Below are 23923 nucleotides of genomic sequence, written 5' to 3' on the forward strand. Positions count from 1 at the left end.
GCAAACAGATTTAAAATTGATTGCATCGTATTCTTCATCACATTCTGAATCTAAAAATATATACATATGTCATGTTTACTCTTAAAATGTGATCACAATTAACGAAAATAGATTAATTAATCTTACGATTAGAATTTAGGAAATCGATCCAAAAATGATTTCATCTTATTCTTTATCATTTCCTGATTCCAAAAACATATAGATATGATAGGTTGTACTCAAAACAAGCTCAGAAAGTTAACAAGAATACAGAAAAGCGCACTTTCCTGCTTAGCACAATACGCTACCGCGCTAATCTGGCGTGTCAATATCACTACGTTTTGCACGTGGGAGATGAGCGATTTCCTTCACGCGGAGATTGACGAAGCTGTACTGTCTTGGTGAAAAAATACAGTGCGTTCAGTTTCATCCCATGAGTTCGACAGCTTGACTATATGTAGTAATTTCGCCTTACGCGACTTGTTTGTTTGTGTTGTTGCAAGGATTAGCTGTAAGAAAAGACCCTGTCAGTGGATCTAATGCTATAAATATAATCCTTAATATGTAATAAAGTTTGTGGGGTGGGGGGGGGGGGGTGGTTAGCTGGTTGTTTTAGAGAGAGAGAGAGAGAGAGTGTGTGTGTGTCTGTATGACTGCGTGTATTTGGCCTTTGGCAGACCAGGATCAGGTGAAGAATTATTCGCAGGGATGTCATCTCGCGGTTGCAGTCATACCAAAACTTCTTTCGTATCGCAAAAACATTTGCCGTCATTCCGGCAGATCTTCTGAACTTTTTTCACTGTGGAGTAATGGAGGCGCCAAGGACTGTCACAAACTTCTGAAAATGACTGAAGTTTTCCCATGTTTTGACCATGCATTCAATTCTTTCTGTCATCAGGATATAATCCGGTTGGTGGTGGGGCGCCTGGCAGCGGGGGAGCGTTACTTTGCCCGATGCTTCGCCCTTAAGCTGATGCACGTGGGGACGCGGCGTGGCTACTGGCTGCACAACGACCTCACCATGTACCAGGTCAGACAGAAATACGAGGCCAAGCACCAACCAGAGGAACTGCGGTAAGGGGACATTTTGGTGTTTTTCTTCGAGCATGCCAAAACTGAACCGTCATGCTATATATATATATATCCCATGACCTCCCTTCTTTGTCTCTGTTACTTCAGTATGGGTATATATGTTGTATTTTTATAGCTCAATAAATACATCATGGACTCCAAAAAATATATGATAGTGCAGATTCCGATTTGGGCAAAGGACTACTTTCCTCCCGACCTTTGACCTCGCGCCGAACAATGTGACACATTTGTATGAAGTTCTAAAATCGTATTGCACGGCTCAGAAAACCATATCAGTTGCACGCAAAAATGAATCTCAGAACTGATCTGATGTATGAGATGCAATAAGCAAAAGTTTCTTTCATTATGAAAGCAATGCAGGTCGAAAAAAACGAACATTCAACTTACAAGATAACCAGATGCTAGCGAACCAAAACAAAAACACGAGTACCCTCCCCTTGCATCGTTAGCAGACGACTTTTGAGAATCTGTCGGTAGTTTGTTTTGGTGTGCGCCTTCAGCTATCAAACATCGGCTGTTTCACGTGTTTTGCGAGCAAGTCTACTCTTTTGCCTGGCTCTGCAGTAAGTCCACATATTTTTCCGTAATCCAGTCATATTCCTTCAAAATGCAATCAATCGGCGGTGACAGACGTGTCGGTCGCGTTTTCCTCACACCCCATACCAGTTTAAGTTCATCCATGCAAACACACTCGCAAAACAGTTTATCACGTAGATACATTTCAAATAGGGAGCAAATGGTTAAATCTAAACCTACATATTTGTTCCCTAAAATTTGCTTCTCTGTCAATAAGCCTAATTACACACGTTCGAGAAAAACAACGTGGAATCAATTCTGAATCGAGTAAGCCAAATGGGTCCCAACCCCGTTTCGCCCGTTCTGCCGACCTGAAACGCAAAACAAAAGAATTGTGCGCTTCAACTAAATTAATTTCTATTCGACTTCATTACTTTCTTGCAACTTATGAACCTTTACTTAAAGCTTTTAAATGGTCTGAAAGTAGTGTTACCGCGTACTTATCGATGCACTCATTCGTTTTATTTTTTCAGCGACGGTCACTTAGTTTAAGGTTGCAAAAGGGCTAAGTCTCGCTGGCAACAGTTTTACCCTGCACAGATCGCAACAGTGCCGCTAGTAGTCTACACTTTGTGTTTGATGGTAGAATGGGATATACAGATTACAACACTCGTGGTTTTTTATATGGCTTGTATTTCAGTCAAGACCCAGCGGGAATATCAATCGAGAGCCACTCGCCAGAGGCTCGTGTCTCCCGATGATATTCATCCGCTGGGTCTTGACTGAAATACAAGCCATATAAAAAACCACTCGTGTTGTAACCTATACATATATCACACATACACAGACAAAAATCATTCCTCTATGTGACTAGCTGTTCCACAAACAAGGAACTAGCTAGTTCCACTTCCATTGTTATTTTTACCAGCTTCAAGGTCAGCTCAGCAAGAATGAGTAATTTAAAAGAAATAAATGATGATAATGTTGCTTTACGCCCTAACGGTGAAACCATTAGGAGCATGTTCCCGGGTGTTACCCCGACTTTTAGATGAGGTACACAGGTGTATGCATGTTTGGGTGTAATAAAAGAAATAACAAAATTAAGCATGTTTTTATCATGCTGGCAATATGCGCAGCTCCCTTCCTATATTGCTCCTTTTATTGATTCAGTGTGTTTTCCTCGTGCAGGTATGAGCTGAGGGTACGTTACCTGCCCAGAAGCTTCCAGGAGCTGTATTCCAGGGACAAAGTGACATTCTACTACCTCTACGACCAGGTGGGTTGCACAGACAGAAGGTGCTGGAATTGCGCAATTTATGTGCAACTGATGACTTCAGACTCTAGTCTGCATTGCTGATTCCCGTGCTGATTTTCACGTCTGAAATCTACCCCCCACCATGCAACCAACTCCTTTATACCCTGCTCTTCTATTTCTCTGTGCTTGCACTATCTTTCTAACCCACCCCAACCCTACCTACTCCTTTCTATGATGCTCTTCAATTTCTCTGTGCTTGCAATATCTTTCTAACCCACCCCAACCCTACCTACTCCTTTCTACGATGCTCTTCAATTTCTCTGTGCTTGCACTATCTTTCTAACCCACCCCAACCCTACCTACTCCTTTCTACGATGGTCTTCAATTTCTCGATGCTTGCACTGCCTTTTTCACACGTGCATATCTGTCTCTTCAGCTGCCTGCTGTGTATTCAACCTGGGTGTGCAGTCAAATGAGGTATCACTTTATTTAGAGAGAAATCTTGAGATGCTGAAATCAGGCTGATGACTCTCATGTGGAGTCTGTCTACTGGGGCAGTTTTACCGAGTTTTCATCATCACATAAATTTATAAAATGTAGGGAGGGTTCTGTCAATTTATATTTTAAACGTGTAGCGCCTCCCCTCTCATTAGCTCCCCCCCCCCCCCCCCTCATCTCCCCCTTTCTCTCTAAAGTGGAAATCAGTAAATTAGGGGTGGCATCCTTGTGATATTCAGTTGTTGGTTACATAGTTTGTGCACTGAGATTATAGGGTAGACATTAATATGCTTGCAGAAAGTTCTCCTAAACCCCACAACACCCCCACACCGCCACCACCATCCCCTAATTTCTTGAATAATGAATGTTCTATAATGCAGCTCCTCCCACTCTACCATCTCTTCCATCACCAAGTTTGGGGGGTGATGTACACTAAAACTACCATCAAAAGCTTCCCCAAATGTAGAAAATAATATTTTGAACTTAAAATAAACATCTGAGCAAAAACCAAATGAAACTGGAATTTCCAGACTGTGTGGGAAGACACAAACCTCTTGATTAACTTAGAAAAATCAGGGATGGGAAGGGAATAAGAGTGATCAGCATCTTTCGCTGATAGCTTCAGTGCCAAGTACTTCACTCTCATTCATTTACCGCCCTCCGTAAGACAAAGTGTGTGTAGTCGCAGCAGGTAGAACAGTCAAAACTCGAGTGCTGAACAAAACGGAACACCTGAAGGGTTTCAATCCCAGACAGGTGAGGCGTAAGGAGGAACACCTTCTACGCCTCCCACCATGGGGCCTGAAGACGGCAGGGGAGGAAGTTAGAGGAAAACGGCTGTTTCATTTACCACACAACCGCTGCAGCACCCAGGCGTGACTAAAAACTTAGGGACTTCTTTTTCCTAGCTTCTGACGTTTTGTTGCCACACATGTGTGTCTGTGTTTGAGCCAGACACAACTCCTGGGAGGAAGATATCTTTGTGGACAGCATTAAACACACGTTCCTTTCCCGTGTGAACAATCGTGTTGACCATCAAAGATCTGTTCAAGCTTTTGCTCAAAATTGTCTTCTTCTGCGTTCGCTCAGAAAAATTAGAGCATTCTTTCACTTGAACATGTACCAAAAAGTAAGAGTCTGAGTGGGCTCTTTGCAGAGTGGACTTTTTTGTTGAAATAAGTTGACACTGGTGTCAGTTATACAATTAATTCCCACTCGGCAGAGAAAGCAGCCTAGCAGTTGATTTTTGGCATGTGTTCAAATCTTATCCCATGTAAAAGGCTTGAAAGATTGGTGGTGGCTGACAAGAGGACGGTTCCTTCAAGCTCTTCTGGACCATCATGGAAATGAATTTCTTTGCCTAGGCCTGGCACAGTTTGGGTGTGGAAGTGGTTAAATCTTTGGTGCTCTTCGTGTTAGCATCACTACACATGTCCACAGGGAAATCAAAGAATTTCTCTTACACAATTTTTGTTATTTCTTACCACCAGCAAACTGCATCCATACCCCATTTTTGTTGCTGACACAACGGGATTTAATATCTCCTACCTCTGCTCTAATGGGATCCAACCTTTACTTGGGTGTACAATTACAGTACAATACATTTTATCACTCCTCTTTTTATGACCACATTTTGGTTGCATTTTCATCAGCATAAAATGTCCACTGTAGTCCTACTGAATTCTACGTGGCTACTTAGAAAGCAGACAGAGTCTTTCACTTTGCACAGTCACGGCACATTTTTTTGACCACACAGGCATATTTCCTGCTGTGAAATTAGTTGTCAGTTTTTGAGGGCTGCTAGGAGCTGAAAAGCTGACTTGCATTTGGCACTGCGGGATAGATAGGTACACCTGTTTCCAAGCTGCTGCCAGATCTTTTAAACTCATTAGAGCATCCTGACAGTTGCGAACCTGGAGAAGTCTTTTCCAGGGAACTGCTTGACAAACTGTAGAATGTCTTTGATGTTGGAATAGCATGTGTGAATGTGTTTCTGTCAATGCCGGTGTGATGGATGTTGCATGCATGGACGTGTTTAGAAAAGGGGTTGCTGAATAAGTGAGAGGGATGCAGATGTTGATCGGCGTTGGCAGTCATTAAGATGCCCAAAATGTCTTTCAAATCGCCCAAAACTTTCTTTCAAATCGCCCAAAACTTTCTTTCAAATTGCCCAAAACTTCTTTCAAATTGCCCAAAACTTCTTTCAGATCGCCCAAAACTTCTTTCAAATTGCCCTTCTTTCAAATCTCACAAAACTTCTTCCAAATCTCACAAAACTTCTTTCAGATCTCACAAAACTTCTTTCAAATCACCCATAACTGCTTTCAAATCACCCATAACTGCTTTCAAATCACACAAAACTTCAAATCTCACAAAACTTCTTTTAAATCTCACAAAACTTCTTTCAAATCGCACATAACTGCTTTCAAATCACACAACTTCAAATCTCACAAAACTTCTTTCAAATCTCACAAAACTTCTTTCAAATCGCCCATAACTGCTTTCAAATCACACAAAACTTCAAATCTCACAAAACTTCTTTCAAATCTCACAAAACTTCTTTCAAATCGCCCATAACTGCTTTCAAATCGCACAAAACTTCTTTCAGATCGCCCATAACTTCTTTCAAATCGCACAAAACTTCTTTCAAATCGCCCATAACTGCTTTCAAATCGCACAAAACTTCTTTCAGATCGCCCATAACTGCTTTCAAATCGCACAAAACTTCTTTCAAATCGCCCATAACTGCTTTCAAATTGCCCATAAACTTTGCCTTCATTTCAACAGAACTACAGAACTTTCTTTCACTGTGGGGGCATATGTGACGTCAAGTACTGCTTTAATAAACTCACAAAAATTGCCAAAACTTTCATTTCACTGCCAATAATGACCAAAACTTAGTTATATGGCCTTTTCGCCAGATTTGCCAATGAAAATAAAACCTATCAACATCCCTGAGAGCGTTATGAGAGAGATGGCAAGAGGGAACCAGTTCCATGAATAATTTTCTCCATCAGGGAAAAGGAATCAAGAGAGAGCGACAAATTGAATTTACATGTACCATGAAATTATGTCTTGCAACCTGGTGTGAAGAAGATAGATTTAATCTAATAACAGGTATGAGCCTACCTTCCCTGCACCTGCACCCCGCCCTCCTCCTGGCTTTTCCTTGAACAATGGAACCCCCCTTTTAAGACTTCCAAAAATCTGAAAAATAAGGTCTTAAAAAATAAAGTCTTAAAATGGGTGTAAATTTACAGAGTTTATGAGTAGAAAGTCCAAGAAAACAGGGTCTTAAAAGGGAGGAAGTCTTAATTTGGGGGGTCTTAAAAGGGTTGTTCCACTGTACCTTTTTTTCTTCTTCACTACACACCTCAGCAGGGAATGGGTGGGAGCTTCAGAGCATAGATAAGCAAGTCATCTTCCCTGCAAACATCTGTTTGTAACTCCTTTTCCCAGCATACGGGTAGACTAAGATGTCGGATAGATGTTAGTGCTAATGAAAGAGACGTTGCACTGCATGTGGTCGGCCTTGTCTGAAAGAAAATGGGTGACGTGTGTTGAAGTGTGAATGTTTAGATAGATGAACTCATTACAAGTTCTTGTACACACATAATGGGATGATCGTAACTCAGAAAGACATCAAAGGTAGAAGATCTGAGGTAAGAATCAGCACCCGAGGTACTCTGGAATGTTGTGACTATACTCTGTGTGTGTGTGGATGAGTGGATATATTAATGGTTGGTGTGTCAGTGGTTGGATGGGTGTGTGTGTGTGTGTGTCTGTGTCTCTCTGTCACTTGCTCCAATGTAGATTAAATCTCATGATCTTATTTGATCCCCCCCCCCCCCCCCACCCCCTAAGAAAGAGGTCGGTGAGACTGGAGCATGGGTATTTGTAACAGTCAGGTAGTTACACATATTCCCACACTTACAACTTTTATTATTTGACACTGTTGATGAAACAGCTATGAGTAAGACAATACCTGCTATTCAGACTTGGTCGTGTGACAGACGTTTTCTTCCACACGAGATTACGTTAATTGTCTAACGAAGCCGTCAGGCTGAGTTAGACATCAGCTAATCTCGTGTGGAAGAAAACTCTGTCACACGACCAAGTCGGAATAGCATTTAAGTCTCACAGCTTCAACAGAGGAGAGAACAAACACGTTTTGTGTACTCAAGCTTGACAAACCTAAACACAGGAGCAGCCATTGTGGAGAGATCTACTTTTTGACGGAAGTGACCGAACAACTGTGAATGACGTCTCGGTATAAGTGAATGACGTCACAGTCATCGTCACAATCTGTATCTTTTGAAGCATCGCATTCTTCATGACGTCTTTCTGTGTCTGCATCCGCGAAATGTTTGTTCATTCCGGAATCTTTGTCATCTATGTTCAGAACTCTGTCCTTATAGTGTCAGACTAACAGGCCTCCTGAGCGAGCCACTTTCCAAGGGCAGCTATATTCGCGTATGGAAACAGTACTGTCGTCTGGGATGCCGTTTTCAGTATTCTGAGCGTTGAAGAATTTGTAAAGAGAAGAAACGATAACAGCAGGAGAAATAAAAGTCGTGTGTGCATTTTGGGGCTTTTGGAGGGACGAGTTCGAGTTTGAATCCGTTCTTGCACATGCTCCAAAGCGTGTAACATACAATCTTGCACACGTTTGCTTTAGTAGTGGCAAAGAAGGAAAGCGTGTGACATTAAAGAAACTTACCTTTGTCTCTTTGTGCATGTTCCAGGTGCGGTCAGACTACATGAGAGACTTGGCGGAACAAGTCGACACAGATGTGGCCATCAAACTAGGATGCATAGAAATGAGGTCAGTTTTCAAACTCACCATGATGAAGATGAGCATGCATGTTGAACTTTTAAGAACAGTGAAACTCTGACGAGTGAAGTCTTGCTAATGGGAATGCCATCTTGAACAGTCACAGGGGCAGAATGATTGTCACTTTGAACGGCACCAGTTGCAGCTCACTGTACATTATCTTGTACATATCAGGCTTTGCGGGATTGTGTTGTTTCACTTCAGCTGAACAGTAAGCCAACCTGTGTAGATCATGCCCATGCAAATGAATTACACATTACCAGGTATTTTCATCATACCTTAGTTTTGACACAAGAGATGTGCCCAAAAGCACATTTATAAGAATTACCAGTGATTTGAAAGTATAGATCCATGTAAAGCATTGGTTACACAGGTACATATTTGATGGAAAACATCAGTTGAGACGAAACAGAGTGTGGTACAGAAAACCTTACTGTACTCAGCCAGTAAAGGGAAGCAATCCAGAAAATACATACACACAAAATTGAGCATAGGGTACAATTGTACAAGAGTGTGTGTTTGCCTTGCAGGCGGTTCTTCAAAGACATGCCCCAGGTGGCCCTGGACAAGAAATCCAACTTTGAATACCTGGAGAAGGAGGTGGGCCTCAAGAGATTCCTGCCAAAGTGCCTCATTGAAAGCATGAAGGTCAGTGCTGTGTGTCAACGTCTGGTGTAAAACTGAATCTTTTGTGAAGTTATGTTCACTTGGCTGATTTTTAACCGTTTTTTAACCATCATTCAAATCGGGTTTGTTGTTGTTGTTAAAACAAAGTTAGATAGGTCAGTGCTGTGTGTGAACGTCGAATGTAAAACTGATTTTTTTTATAAAGCGCTGTTCCCATGAACGATTTTTAACTAGTTTCCAGCCATCATTCAAATCATGTTTTTTTGTGTTGTTAAAACAAAGTTAGTTGAAAATCGATACAATGTGAACAACAGAAACGCTTTGCCAACTTTGAAACAGCAGTTAAAGTGGCTCGCAGACTTTTCGTGTCGAGGTGTGAGATGCGTAACAAAGCGATCCAATTATGAGCATGCGCACAGTCAGCTAAATATAGCCTCCAACCTGAGAGTGTGTAGGGGTAACCCACTTGAGAATCGGGTGGAAAAGTTGGACGCATTTTTTAATCCCTTTTAATTTGGATGAGAATCATTTGAAAATCGGTGGGCCTGTTTCACATGTCCTGCTCCTGCCCTATTTTGTAATTTTGTTGCTTATATCGCGCATATTCCGTGGGTACAGTTCTAGGCGCTCTGCAATGATGCCGTGTGAGATGAAATGTTATACGGCCAGTAGATTGCAGCCATTTCGGCGCATATTTACCTTTCACGGCCTATTATTCCCAGTCAAACGGGTATAGGTAGACAATTATTAACTGTGCCTATGCAATTTTGCCAGGAAAGACCCTTTTGTCAATTGTGGGATCTTTAACGTGCACACCCCAATGTAGTGTACACGGAGGGTGTTTGGACACCGAAGAGAGTCTGCACACAAAGTTGACTCTGAGAAATAAATTTCCGCGGAACGTGGGTTTGAACTCACGCTGACAGCGGCCAACTGAATACAAATCCAGCGCGCTACCAACTGAGCTATATCCCCGCCCAGGAGATATGTTAGGGGGTAATGTCATCATAGTTTACTCCTCATAAAACTATCAATCGGTGTAACAAACAAGTGACTACAGATAAAAGATTATGCCTTGCGCCGCCAACATTACCTTGAGTCATTTACCTTCCTCTGTCCATAAGCAAGGCATGTGCACCAGTTAAAATAGTAGGGAAAAAGGACGGAAACAAAGGAACAGGGAAATGGTTCTGACATAACAGAAATTATGCAGCTAACTAGTTCAATGTTTGCCTAAGAACAATACACACACACACACACACACAAAGTCTTAGGGTGTTGAAAACTGTTTGCATCACATGTATTTCTTGTGACATGCAGTTTACAAGTTCATTGTTTGCCAACGAGGAAAATGAAAACAACAAAAAGCAACAGCAAAAAAAAACCCCGTCCGTTTGATGTTGAAAACTGTTTACGTCGCCTGTATTCTTTGCGACATGTTTCCTTGTATTGCAAAGAATAGCACAGCTGTCCCCCATACCCCAGCTGGCAAGTAAAGTCTAAAGATGCCTTGTCTGCATTTCTTTGATATGGGCCCACACTGTGTCAGTAGGTCACACACATGCCTTGCACAGCTTGTTTTTTCTCAGCACATGTATTGATTTTATGAGATATTTTCTTGAAGCAGACCTGTGACAGCATATAGGAAAAAACCTATGCAACCCACCTCCAAGTTCCATGCTGAAATCTTTACAGCCAGTATTCAATTAAACATGGTCATTGGTCTTAAGCTTCTGGCACCAGAATAAAGTGCTGCTGTAGATAGGGTGAAGAGATAATAGTAGAATGATTTATCTCTGTGTTTTTTATATTTAGTCAAGTTTTGACTAAATATTTTAACATCGAGGGGGAATCGAAACGAGGGTCGTGGTGTATGTGCGTATGTGTGTGCGTGCGTGCGTGCGTGTGTGTGTGTGTGTAGAGCGATTCAGACTAAACTACTGGACCGATCTTTATGAAATTTGACATGAGAGTTCCTGGGTATGAAATCCCCGAACGTTTTTTTCATTTTTTTGATAAATGTCTTTGATGACGTCATATCCGGCTTTTCGTGAAAGTTGAGGCGGCACTGTCACGCCCTCATTTTTCAACCAAATTGGTTGAAATTTTGGTCAAGTAATCTTCGACGAAGCCCGGGGTTCGGTATTGCATTTCAGCTTGGTGGCTTAAAAATTAATGAATGACTTTGGTCATTAAAGGCAGAGTAAGCCTCCCGTAAACCATCACAGATACGGTCAGGCTTTTACACACAGTACAAACACCATTTCATTTAAACACTCACCAATTGAGAACATCCTAGGTGCCCTCCGTAAAGAGCGAACAATTTTCAAAGAATTTATTTTTGCGTGGTTTATCTTACCCCTGAGCCATCGTGAACCCGTGTGATCCAGTTTTCCCTTTTCACAATGCAGTCGTCATAGTTAGTCATTTGAATGCGACTCGACGTGAGCTTATCTACAATAGCACGTTTTTTTTATGCACGAAACAACGGCTGTGGTTCACAAGAACTCTAGCGATGGCTTTTGACTGTTGAGAGGAACGGCGATTTGCACTGATAAACCGGCCGTCGTCTGCTACGACCCTTGCGTGACCCTGCTTCCGGGCTTTTCTTTTTTTAAACTTTCACAACTTCGAATTGTTCTGATCTTGTCTTGATGAAAAACGAATTCTTTTATGATTAAAGAATGTTTGTGTAACAAGCTGTTAATTTATTATTTAGATTTTAAAAGTTAGGTCTAGCGCAAAAACGAGGCGCCGTTGTTGTTAACGGAACAAGTCTACGAAAATAAATTCTTTGAAAATGTCTCACGCTCGACAGAAAGCAGCCAGGATGTTCCCGTTCGGTGAGCGTTCAAATGGAAGTATGCTTGTACTGTATTTAGACGCTCGGGGAGCTCTGTGATGGTTTACGGGAGGCTTACTGTGCCTTTAAAAATCTGAAAATTGTAAAAAAAAATAAAAATTTATAAAACGATCCAAATTTACGTTTATCTTATTCTCCATCATTTGCTGATTCCAAAACCATATAAATATGTTATATTTGGATTAAAAACAAGCTCTGAAAATTAAATATATAAAAATTATTATCAAAATTAAATTGTCCAAATCAATTTAAAAACACTTTCATCTTATTCCTTGTCGGTTCCTGATTCCAAAAACATATAGATATGATATGTTTGGATTAAAAACACGCTCAGAAAGTTAAAACAAAGAGAGGTACAGAAAAGCGTGCTATCCTTCTTAGCGCAACTACTACCCCGCTCTTCTTGTCAATTTCACTGCCTTTGCCATGAGCGGTGGACTGACGATGCTACGAGTATACGGTCTTGCTGAAAAATGGCAGCTACTTGACTAAATATTGTATTTTCGCCTTACGCGACTTGTTTACTTGTGTGATAAGGTGGAGTGGAAGGGGGGATAGGCCAGGAAGTATTCACATGAGACGCCGAGACAGAGGTTGATCTAACATGTCTTTATTAAAGTACACCAGAAGGCAGTGTCTGCAGACACATGAAAAAGAAAAGAAAACAAAATAAGAACATGACACAATGAAGCGCAAAGGAAATGTTCATAACGATAACAAATACTCAGCAGTTAAACTGAACTAAAAAGGAAGGGGGGGGGGAGAGAAAGGAGAGACAAACCTAATTCCCTAAACAAACGATCACGGATATCGAAGCGTGACAGTGAACATTGTTAGCGGGTAAGTAGCGTTAGGGGCAAAACAACGAAACAGACGCTATGACGTCACTACTGACGATCAAAATGGCTAACACATAGTACTTGCACACCAATGCATCAATCACACGCTCATAACACATCATAGGCCTGATCAAACCTAGCAAATACAATAATACAAACAAGAACCAAACTCTACTTACAGTTCACTCTTTAATGCAGAATTAAACAAACGAAGTTATGGCGGGGCCGTTCAACAAATCGCCGGTCTCAAATCACTTAACACACACACAGACCGCCCAGGGTCTTGTCACCTTTGCGTCACGGGTCAGACTGACCGCCTTACGCTATCGGGGGACGAAAGCGCGCGCATAATACGAATTAACCAATCAGCATGTAAACATTCAACTAACCACGACACATGCATCCAAAGCACAAGTACAACAAAGACATACGGTGATACACACATGGTTGCCTCACGGGGAATAAACGGGACAGGGATTGGCAGAGAAAAGCAAAGACAGTGGCCGTGAAATCTCCACACGGCTACACTTGAAAAGAAGTTTTTGTCTAATTTGGCAGAGCCATTGTAAATAATTCCTACTTGGTGTTTGTGTTGCAGCCAAAAGCCTTGAGGAAGTTGATACAAAACCATTTTCGTCAGTATGCCCAACTGAGCGAATCAGAGTGTGTGTACAAGTTCTTTGAAACCCTCTTCGTCGTCTGCAGCTTCAACCAGGAAAGATTTAAGGGCGCACTAGGGGTGAGTACAGAGAGAGACTGTGTGTGTGTGTGTGTGTGCATGTGTGTGTGAGTGAAAGTGTGTGTGTGTGTGGGTGTGTAAGTGTGAGAAAGTGTGAGAGAGGTAGATAAGTTGATTTTGCTGACAATAGTTCTATCTGTGCTGTTGAATACATGTATGCCAGCTCATGAGTACAGAGACAGATAGAGATATAAGTGTGTGAATGTGCGTGTGCGAGAGAGTGTGAGAAAGAAGGGTAGATAGGGAGATTTTGCTGACAAAGTTTTATCTGTGCTGTTGAATACATGCCAGCTCATGAGGATAAAAATGAGTATGAAACCTGGGCATTAGACATGGTGTGCTAAGCAAACACACAAATATATTTGTAGATTCCTGCAGAAGTTTTAGTACTTGTGGTATGAAAAGAAATATTATGAATGTATTAAAGTTGCAGTATGTCTGTGTTGCAGTCTGGGTGGAGCATCGATGTAGAAATTGTGATAGGCCCAGATGTGGGCATCAGCTACCTCACTGGGAAGGCCTCCTCTGTAAGTAGTATACTGTCATTCTTATACTGTGGAACCTCCCTTTTATGACCTCCCAAAATCTGAGAAAATCGAGTCTTAGAAAGGAGGGAGTCTTAAAATGGGGGTAAATTTATAGAGGTTGTGAACAGAAAACAGGGTCTTAGAAAGTAGGGAGTCTTAAAATGGGGGTAAATTTATAGAGGTTGTGAACAGAAAATCGAGTCTTAGAAAGTAGGGAGTCTTAAAATGGGGGTAAATTTATAGAGGTTGTGAACAGAAAACAGGGTCTTAGAAAGGAGGGAGTCTTAAAATGGGGGTAAATTTATAGAGGTTGTGAACAGAAAACAGGGTCTTAGAAAGGAGGGAGTCTTAAAATGGGGGTAAATTTATAGAGGTTGTGAACAGAAAACAGGGTCTTAGAAAGTAGGGAGTCTTAAAATGGGGGTAAATTTATAGAGGTTGTGAACAGAAAACAGGGTCTTAGAAAGTAGGGAGTCTTAAAATGGGGGTAAATTTATAGAGGTTGTGAACAGAAAACAAGGTCTTAGAAAGTAAGGAGTCTTAAAATGGGGGTAAATTTATAGAGGTTGTGAACAGAAAACAGGGTCTTAGAAAGTAGGGAGTCTTAAAATGGGGGTAAATTTATAGAGGTTGTGAACAGAAAACAGGGTCTTAGAAAGTAGGGAGTCTTAAAATGGGGGTAAATTTATAGAGGTTGTGAACAGAAAACAGGGTCTTAGAAAGTAGGGAGTCTTAAAATGGTAAATTTATAGAGGTTGTGAACAGAAAATCGAGTCTTAGAAAGGAGGGAGTCTTAAAATGGGGGTAAATTTATAGAGGTTGTGAACAGAAAATCGAGTCTTAGAAAGGAGGGAGTCTTAAAATGGGGGTAAATTTATAGAGGTTGTGAACAGAAAATCGAGTCTTAGAAAGGAGGGAGTCTTAAAATAAGGGTAAAGTTATAGAGGTTGTGAACAGAAAATCTTAAAAAAGGATGGTCTTTAAAGGTAGGAAGTCTTGACGGGCGCAGTGGCTTGGTGGTAAGACGTCGGCCTCCTAATCGGGAGGTCGTGAGTTCGAATCCTGGTCGCTGCCGCCTGGTGGGTTAAGAGTGGAGATTTTTCCGATCTCCCAGGTCAACTTATGTGCAGACCTGCTAGTGACTTAACCCCCTTCGTGTGTACATGCAAGCACAAGACCAAGTGCGCACGGAAAAGATCCTGTAATCCATGTCAGAGTTCGGTGGGTTATAGGAACACAAAAATACCCAGCATGCCTCCCCCAAAATCAGCGTATGCTGCCTGAATGGCAAGGGTAAAAACGGTCATACACGTAAAAATCCACTCGTGCTAAAAAACATGAGTGAACGTGGGAGTCTAAGCCCATGAACGAAGAAGAAGAAGTAGGAAGTCTTAAATTGGGGCGTCCTAAGAGGAGGGTTCCACTGTACTCCTTGGTTTATTCTACTTTTATATTCATTCAATCTTTGAAACGTTCTTGTAATAAAGGTTTTGTTACAAATTAATCTGAATACTGATGTGAATTGCAGGTGACTCTAGGAACATGGAGAAGGGATCTGGGAGGAAAGATTAATGTGATGTGGGGCGCAAAACATGAAATAATTATGAAACAGGAGCACGATTTAGCAAACATTTATCTGCAGAATGGATGCAGCTGGACTGATTTTATTTTGGCTTCACAGTCACTGCACAGTTTAACTCACTTTGTTTCATACCAGAGTGGTTGATTTTGGGGACTTTGTATTTCACAAAAAAAGGTCTTTGCTTGCTCCTTTGATAACCTGTTGAACATTGTAGAAAACAACAACTGTGTACAAGATGCCGTTTTTTCTCTTATCTTGTCTTCTCTTCTCTGCTATGAGCAAAAAATGTCAACCTGACGCATTCTTTTATTTTGCAGCCGACCCATTTGGCCGAGTTTGCCCAGGTCCAGTCAATCCAGACGGTTTCGGCGGATGATGGCAAAGGCATCTTGCAACTGAAGATTGCGGGCGCCACAGAACCCCTGATGATCACGTGCCTGTCTTTGGACACTGCAGAAGACATGGCCGACCTCATTGACGGCTACTGTCGTCTGGTCCACGACATGGCCAAGACGCTCTGGAGTCGCAAAGGTGAGAGATAGGGATGGGTTAGGAATGCAATTGATGTGGTCAAGTGTGTTGTGGAGACTTTTAGTGCAGGAAAAATTCAAGGCTGTTTGCGCAGCAAGAGTGAAAGGAGAGGTTCGCGCTTACTATAATTGGTGTGGAAAAAAAAGGGAAAAGTTTCAGGTACTTGGTATTTCAAGACCAAGTACGTATCTGATCAAATCTTACCCAGCACTTAGGCAGCAATCCAAGGAAGATAATCCATTCAGTGTTGTTCCCAGACAGAGAAAAATATGTCAGTTGGACCTGGAGTCAAAGTATCTATTGGTCAAAATGTCCTGACCACATAAAAATGTTATGTCAAAAGACATCCCACTTGACAAAGCTATCAAAAAGTCGACCGGCCTGGGGTCAGAACAATACGTCAGATCAAAATGATGCATAAATGACCGAAGACTGACGGGCGAAGTGGCCTTGTGGATAAGGCATCGGCTTCCTAACCGGAAGGTCGTGTTTTCAAATCCTGGCCGCGGCTGCATGGTGGGTTAAGGGTGGAGATTTTTCCGATCTCCCAGGTCAACTTATGTGCAGACCTGCTAGTGCCTTATACCCCATTCGTGTGTACAGGCAAGCACAAGACCAAGTGCACATGGAAAATATCCTGTAATCCATTCAGAGTTTGGTGGGTTATAGAAACACGAAAATACCCCGCATGCTTCCCCCGAAAGCGACGTATGACCGCCTGAATGGCAGGGTAAAAACCGGTCATGCACGTAAAAATCCACTAGTGCATAAACATGAGTGAACGTGGGAGTTTCAGCCCATGAACGAAGAAGAAGGAGTAGAAGAGACCGAAGACTGAGGCGTGGGAACATCACTGCCCATTTTAAATCAAACGAAGTTTCTCTGTTCCTGATGCCAGCTCAATGGCTTTTTAGTCTCCCTGGAGTGCATGCTTGAATGTATACACGTGCTTCATAGAGTTTGATGCAATTTTTGCAGTTTTATCAAAATCAGATTACTTTTTCATTTTTGAAAATTGCTTGCTGCAAATCTAGACAAAATTCTGCTTCCCAGTACACACTAGGGCTTTTCACTCGCTGAAACATGCTTACAGCAGCTTTCACAAAGAAAGCAAGTTTTTTTCTAATACGTATTTTATATGCAGAAAAGCTTCTTTTCTTGCTGAAGATAGCTGGCTTTTACAGAGCATGAACATATTTGTGCTTTTTTTTCTTCAAATTGAGACTGCTTGTTACCATATGTTGTGGCTGTCATTGTGTGTATGTGTGTAGGTCTGCTGTATTAAATGCCCTTTCTGCAAGTGATTTCATGTTTCTGTCATCATCACCATATATGTATCCATTGACATAATTATATAATACAAGGGTTATCTGGCATGGCAGTTGGTCCTGATAAAAATTCTGAAGGGTGATAGAACGGTCTGACAGATAACCCTTGCACATAAAACTTTACATTGCCTGTACGCACTTTAATCATTGTCGTAAATAGTTTTTTTTATTGCTGGTGCTTTGGTCGTAGTTTTAACATACACCTCAATTTCAAACTGTTCACTGTTCATGATTCTAACTGCTTTGTAACAAAACTTTGCATGTATCTTCCTTGCTAAAGATCGCCTGAGCTGGCACATGTACGATTCTGACGATGATCGAGAACAGAGCGAAGGTAACCTTTGATGTTTGACCTTGGCCTTGACCCTGACCTTGCACCCTTTGACCCCAATGGGATCATGTTTTACTATCACTTTTTTTAACAGACTTGCACTGTCATCTGTGTTAGGGAGTTTGAGAGATAATGAGACAGAAAGAAAAAGTGTGCATTTTTGTATTTTCATCTGTGTGTTTTAAACAAGATTTCATGTTGAAACTTTTGTTTGTTTAATTTGAGTTAATTCTGATCCTTTTCCTCCTCAGCACAGTGTGCCAACTTTAGACTTGAATAAACCCTAGTAACCTTAGACCACCGTCTGGCATGCATAAATCATTGAAAATTACAACAGCTTTTCAAACTTAAATCTCCTTCTTTTATCTTGATCATTCAGTATTTTTTCAGAACTAATTTATTCTTGAAATGTCAGTTTCAACCTTGGTGATTTGCAGTTTGAACTAACAGTATTAACTGAAAAAAAGTGTTTTCTGTGTATTTTTGATTTTAAGCATCTGTGTTCATGAGAGAAAAAAAGTGTGGTTAGTTGCTTGTTTTTAGATCTCGCTCATTTTAGATTTATGAAAGAGGCTTTTGGTAGATAATGTGTAGAAAAAACCATCGACCTGCTTTTTCTGGAATTTGTTTCTGCCACGCCTACTTTACATGTGTGTGTGTGTGTGTGTGTGTGTGTGTGTGTGTGTGTGTGTGTGTGTGTGTGTGTGTGTGTGTGTGTATTTTCTGTTGTCAGTCAGACTGCTGTCATGTAATAACTTTTTTCATATGCATGCTGTGTTGTGCCTGGTGGTTTGTGGATAAAAAATAAAATGGTTGTACAATCTCATGGGAACATGAAAATATGGGCAGACACAAACTGTGTTAGACTCTTCGCTGGTACATGTTCATCATGCTTTTATGCTAAATAGTGTGTGTTGCACCTTTGAGGATTAAACCATCAATTCTGCACTCTTTTAGGGCAATATGAGTACATGTAGTACTTACAGCTGTACTTCAAAATTTGGCAGTTTGACCAATTCAGTCAAAAATCACAGGGCTATTAGTATTTTGTTTATTAAATGGGTGAGTCTGTTTTTCTTTTGGATAGGAAGAGCAATTGGTCACATAACTCACTCCTAAGTTGATCAATTGATCATTAACTGAACGATCTATCATTTAAAATTGTAATGAGTCAGTTACCGGTAGCTTACCCCTCTACACACACACTCGCACGCAGGCACGCACGCACGCACCCACACACCCTTGCACGCACACACACACACACACACGCGCGCAAAGTAAACTTCAAACCTTTTACCAATATGGACAAAAATGATGTGCTGACGGAGATTAAACAAGACCATAGCCAATGCAGTGGTATTCTGATGCATGCAGTCATTATAATTATTGTCGCGGTTGTGCAGATTTTCTGAACCTTGCTTGTTGTCGGTTGGAGATGGTTATTGTGCACGTCCTGTATTTGTTTTGTGTTGGTGTCACTCGTACCATGTAAGGATATATATGTCGTGCCGAATTCACGGAATTGCCGAATTCGCGGAATCGGCAACATGTTTGCCCATTTCGCGTAATCGGCAAAACGCTGCCCATTACGTGAAATCGGCAGCGTTTTGTCGAAAATGCGGAAAGGCCTCTAAAATTTGCTCTTTTCGCAAAAGCGACAGCCAGTCTGTTACTTTTTGTGTCACCAGAACATTGCATTAACATTGTTTTACCTCCCTACTATGTTTTGTATGGTCTGTGTTAGGCTGTGTCGAGCATGACTCCGGAAATGCACGAAAACTACATTTTTTGCAATAACTTGCCATAACTGATCGATTATTGCAATATCTATCCATTCGAGTATCTAGTTGTCTAAGTGTGATGATATCTCAGGCATTTGAGAACTTTAAAACCAAAAAGTGGCTGCCGATTTCTCAAAATGGGCAAATTTTAGAAGCCTTTACGCGTTTTCGGCAAAACGCTGCCGATTTCGCGTAATGGGCAGCGTTTTGCCGATTACGCGAAATGGGCAAAAATGTTGCCGATTCCGCGAAGTCGGCAATTCTGTGAATTCGGCACGACATATATATGTTGCCCTCAACAACTTTCCCAAACTTTGCACCACCACCATCCCTTCTCAACCTCCCCCTTCCCCTCACCCCCCCCCCCCCCCCCCCCCCCCCCCCCCCCTATCCTCGCAGTTATTAGCAGCTTTGGGAGGCTGGTGTTTTATCACCTCCGACAACGAGGCGTCTTGCTTAATAGCTTCCCCCTCTTTTGGCTGATCGATTTTCTTCTCCGGGAAAGGCGTCGAAGGTTACGGGAGCTGGAATGGCTTGGCGTGGGGGTATTGCTTGGTTGAGGGATGGCTGTTCCACAGGCAAAGAAACTGTCTCCAGACACTTTCGTCCCCTTCCTCCCCCCCCCCCCCTTCCTCCCCACCCACCCCTGCCCAAGCTCCATCTCACTGTCGCCCAAGCTCCCACAACCAACCCACCCTTTGCTACTCCTTAGCCCCCCACAACCCTCAAGGCCATCGTCCATCCTTCACAAACCCGTTGTTTTCTACCCTCTCTACCCTCCCCACCCCCCCCCCCCCCCCACCCCACCTCTCACGTCTTCTTCCCCCTACAGTTGTCTTTTATTGCAGCTGCCAGTCTATCTGCAGTCTATCGAAATTGCATTTGAAGCTTGGAATAGTGGATGGTTGTTGGGTTTGTTCATAACTCATAACTCATAACTCATAACATTTTATTGATCCAACAAAGGAAATTAAATTGGTCATCAGCACATATAGGTCATTAATTAATAATTATAAAAGAAGAAGAGAAGAAAATTTATAAAACCCATGATAACAAAAAAATATCTAAAGTAATATATGTACAACTACAATACCCTTTTTACTTGCACACTTGACACACCGACACACCAACACACATGCATACATACCTACATACATACCTACATACATACATACATACATACATACATACATACATACATACATTCCATGTTAAAGTGTAGTTAAGAACATCACAGTAATTATATCATTGTTTGGATTAACAGATAAGTTTTTATGTAAATGATAACAACAATCCATAATTAACGCTATTGCACTACCAAAAGAAGAGACCAACCAAACACATAAAACCAATCACAGTAATCATCATCAGTTATCACAGGTATCACAGTAGATTAGCCATCAGGTAGTTAGACTCAATTGGGCAAGTATAGTGTCAACACCATCACAACAGTGCTAAAGCTCATTATCACAGCACTAGTTATGATCAAAGGTCAAACAGTCATCAAATCATATTAAATCTATCACTAAGAGGTACATTTAAAAGGCATCACTGATAGTCTGTGGCCAGGACAATGGCTCGGTTGCTGTTAAAATATCTCACAGCTGCAGGAACAAAAGAACGCCGAAAACGCTCCGTTCGACACCTAGGCATGAGAAACCGAGCGTTCCGTGTGATGCGGGATTGTTAATGTGATTGGGGTGTGAGGATTGTAATATTGCAGTTTGTGTTTATACAATACAATACATAACAATTGTACTTAATTTGATTATCTCCAAACATGAATTATACAAGCAATTCTGGCTACGCCCACCCCCCTTGAATTAAGGTTTCAAAATTAGATTTTTCCTTGGATAATTCTTACTAGTCACGACGGGTTACATTAATTTTGTGGGTGATCGATTCATAACTTTTTGATCGAAACTCATTTGAGTGTAGTGGTAATTTTTCTGTATTAAAAATGGGATTTTGATTCCCTAATTGTTGTGATTCCAACCGAGAATTGCTGTCTCTTGTTCCCTGTTTGACATTCCCAAGGGACTGAGTCCTGGGGATGACAAGATCAATGAATACAAAAAGATGCTGGGATGATTGTAGCATATGGAAATGTAATGCTGATTTTTAACATGCAAACTCTCCTGAGACCAACTTGTGGTGCCTTTCAGCCATGATAGTCCTGGTAGTCGGTCCTGGGTGACGTTTCAAAAGCTTGAAAGAGGCAGTTATTTGCTGCAAGATTTTACAGTGCTTAGAAATCTGCTGAAAAGCTTTCAGCAACTAAATTATTTGAAGGTCTCGGTTGAAATGCAATATAAATTAAAGGTCACTCCTTTTCAGTTGTGACAGTTTGCTTATTATGCATCACCTGTTTAAGACCGGCACGGTGGCCTAGTGGTAAGGCGTCCGCCCCGTGATCGGGAGGTCGTGGGTTCGAACCCCAGCCGGGTCATACCTAAGACTTTAAAATTGGCAATCTAGTGGCTGCTCCGCCTGGCGTCTGGCATTATGGGGTTAGTGCTAGGACTGGTTGGTCCGGTGTCAGAATAATGTGACTGGGTGAGACATGAAGCCGGTGCTGCGACTTCTGTCTTGTGTGTGGCGCACGTTATATGTCAAAGCAGCACCGCCCTGATATGGCCCTTCGTGGTCGGCTGGGCGTTAAACAAACAAACAAACAAAAAATCACCTGTTTAACTTGAAGGAAATAACAATGATAAGCGAACTATTTTTTTTACAAAAATGTAGTGTTCTCTTGGCTTCCAACCTTACAATGTAATCTGCATTCTTTTAAAGATACGCCCTTGCTAAATTCTATGATCTGCAAATGCCTTTTATGTGAACTTTTTGTTGTATTAAAAGATATCTTCCTTCCCGTTCAAGCCAGGTTTTTACATAGGGTAAGAGCATACTTTCACCTTGACACAGCCTGGCTGTTTTTTTGGTGTTGTTTTTTGCAATGTAAAACAATTTGGCTGATCGAGAATTAATTTTGTAGGTGACATTAATGCCAGTGTTTCAGATTAATTCAGTCTCTCCCCCCCCCCCTCCTAATATACTCTGCATATAAGGCAGCCAGACTGTTAATCATAATGTAAAAGCCTGGAAAGATATGTGGCGGGTTTACAAGATTGTTCACACGGGAAGGAAAGTATATTTAAAGGATAATGTAGACTTTCAGCAATTGTGGGTTAATCTCCTGGCTCCCTTAGAATTCACTAAACAGATTTTCCATTCTCATCTTTCATGCTGAACCTTTTACGAGTTGCACACATTTTACTGGATTTTTATGGAGAAGAATTATGTACATTTGTATCTGTTCGTGATTACATTCTCATTGATTTTACGATTGTTGTAGATTTTTATTGCATGAAGAAACAAGAATTATGTGCCTTTTCTCGATGTGTGATACGACCTATTGTCCACACAGCCATGAAGAGCCCATCTGTCAGATGTGTGTGTCTCGTCTTTCCTGATGAATATGCATGAGTCTATTCTCTCCTGTGGAACAAAAGTCAAGAGGCAACCCAGTTATGCTTTCACGCTTTAGTATGAAAAGGGAGCATTTTCATTTGACTACACAATCCAATGGCTCCATCACCCCTGACTATGTTTTGACGGAATCTCTTGGCAGATTTTCCGCATTTTCAAATTCCAGAGATCGTTCTTCAGATCCCTAGATTGCACGAATTACCATCGATGGTTTTTTCCTTGTTTATTCCCCCCCCCCCCCCTCTTGGGTGGATGGGGGAGGAGAGGGGCATGCTCTCAGATTACATTGGGCAAGAGATGATCGTATTGTATTTTTACAATTGAAAAAAAAATGGATCCGGAGCAATTTTTTTATTTGAAGCAAAAACTGGTTCAATAAATGCAAACATGCAGCTGAATTTGCAAGTCCCTTGTCTCAGAAATGTCTGTCATTATACAAACGGCGCTTGGCACGCACAATACGAAGTATGAACGCACACGAATTTGCGTAACAGTGAACACATTTTTTCAGGGACTTTGATACAGGAGATGTGTATGTGTCCCTTTGGAGCCGCGTTCATATATTCCGTGAGGTTTGTAGAAAATGAAAAATATGTAATTACCTTACACGAAAACGAAGGGGGTGGAGGGGGGGGATGAATAGCAGCTCTGCACATACATTGTACTTCACTTGGGAGATCGCAAAAATCTCAGAATACCAAGAAAGAAAACTCACGCATGCAAGCGCGCACACACACACAGATTGACACACGCACGCACGCACACACACACACCTTGACACACGCACACACACACACACACGTCACTAATTACTAATGAAAGTCGCAGTGAAAAAGCCACCATAAAATATTGACCGTTTGGTGACAGAGCAGCATAGTGTTGGTCAAGGTCCCTATGCACTCATTTAAACAGTTTCCCCCTCCCTCTTCTCATCTTCGTTCCGAGCAGGTCACGACTGAGACTATCGGTACCCAGTGGGCTCCAAGAAAAATCAATGGGGGCCACGCGGTGATGCCAATGTATTTTTATGGTTACTTGGCAACAGATTCTGTCCGCTAAAAGAGTGATCAGCCGGCCGCTTCTTCCAACTATGCGTCCCTTGGGAGGGTTAA

The 23923-nt window shown here is 41.6% G+C and overlaps 1 protein-coding gene across 6 annotated transcripts in view; it reads left to right on the forward strand.

The window, feature by feature from the left end:
* LOC138967180 (focal adhesion kinase 1-like) overlaps positions 1-23923 on the forward strand; it is a 170855-nt gene that overhangs the window by 76324 nt on the left and 70608 nt on the right. For 5 of the 6 annotated variants that reach the window (XM_070339695.1, XM_070339699.1, XM_070339700.1 and 2 more), the window contains exons 3-10: positions 878-1053; positions 2776-2863; positions 8086-8165; positions 8705-8822; positions 13102-13242; positions 13692-13769; positions 15669-15882; positions 17491-17544. In XM_070339695.1, the coding sequence (XP_070195796.1) occupies positions 878-1053; positions 2776-2863; positions 8086-8165; positions 8705-8822; positions 13102-13242; positions 13692-13769; positions 15669-15882; positions 17491-17544 (949 nt within the window). The remainder of the gene's footprint in view (positions 1-877; positions 1054-2775; positions 2864-8085; positions 8166-8704; positions 8823-13101; positions 13243-13691; positions 13770-15668; positions 15883-17490; positions 17545-23923) is intronic. The other variant, XM_070339697.1, reaches the window with a different exon arrangement.

Source organism: Littorina saxatilis, linkage group LG5 (genome assembly GCF_037325665.1).
Source record: "Littorina saxatilis isolate snail1 linkage group LG5, US_GU_Lsax_2.0, whole genome shotgun sequence".
NCBI lineage: Eukaryota > Metazoa > Mollusca > Gastropoda > Littorinimorpha > Littorinidae > Littorina > Littorina saxatilis.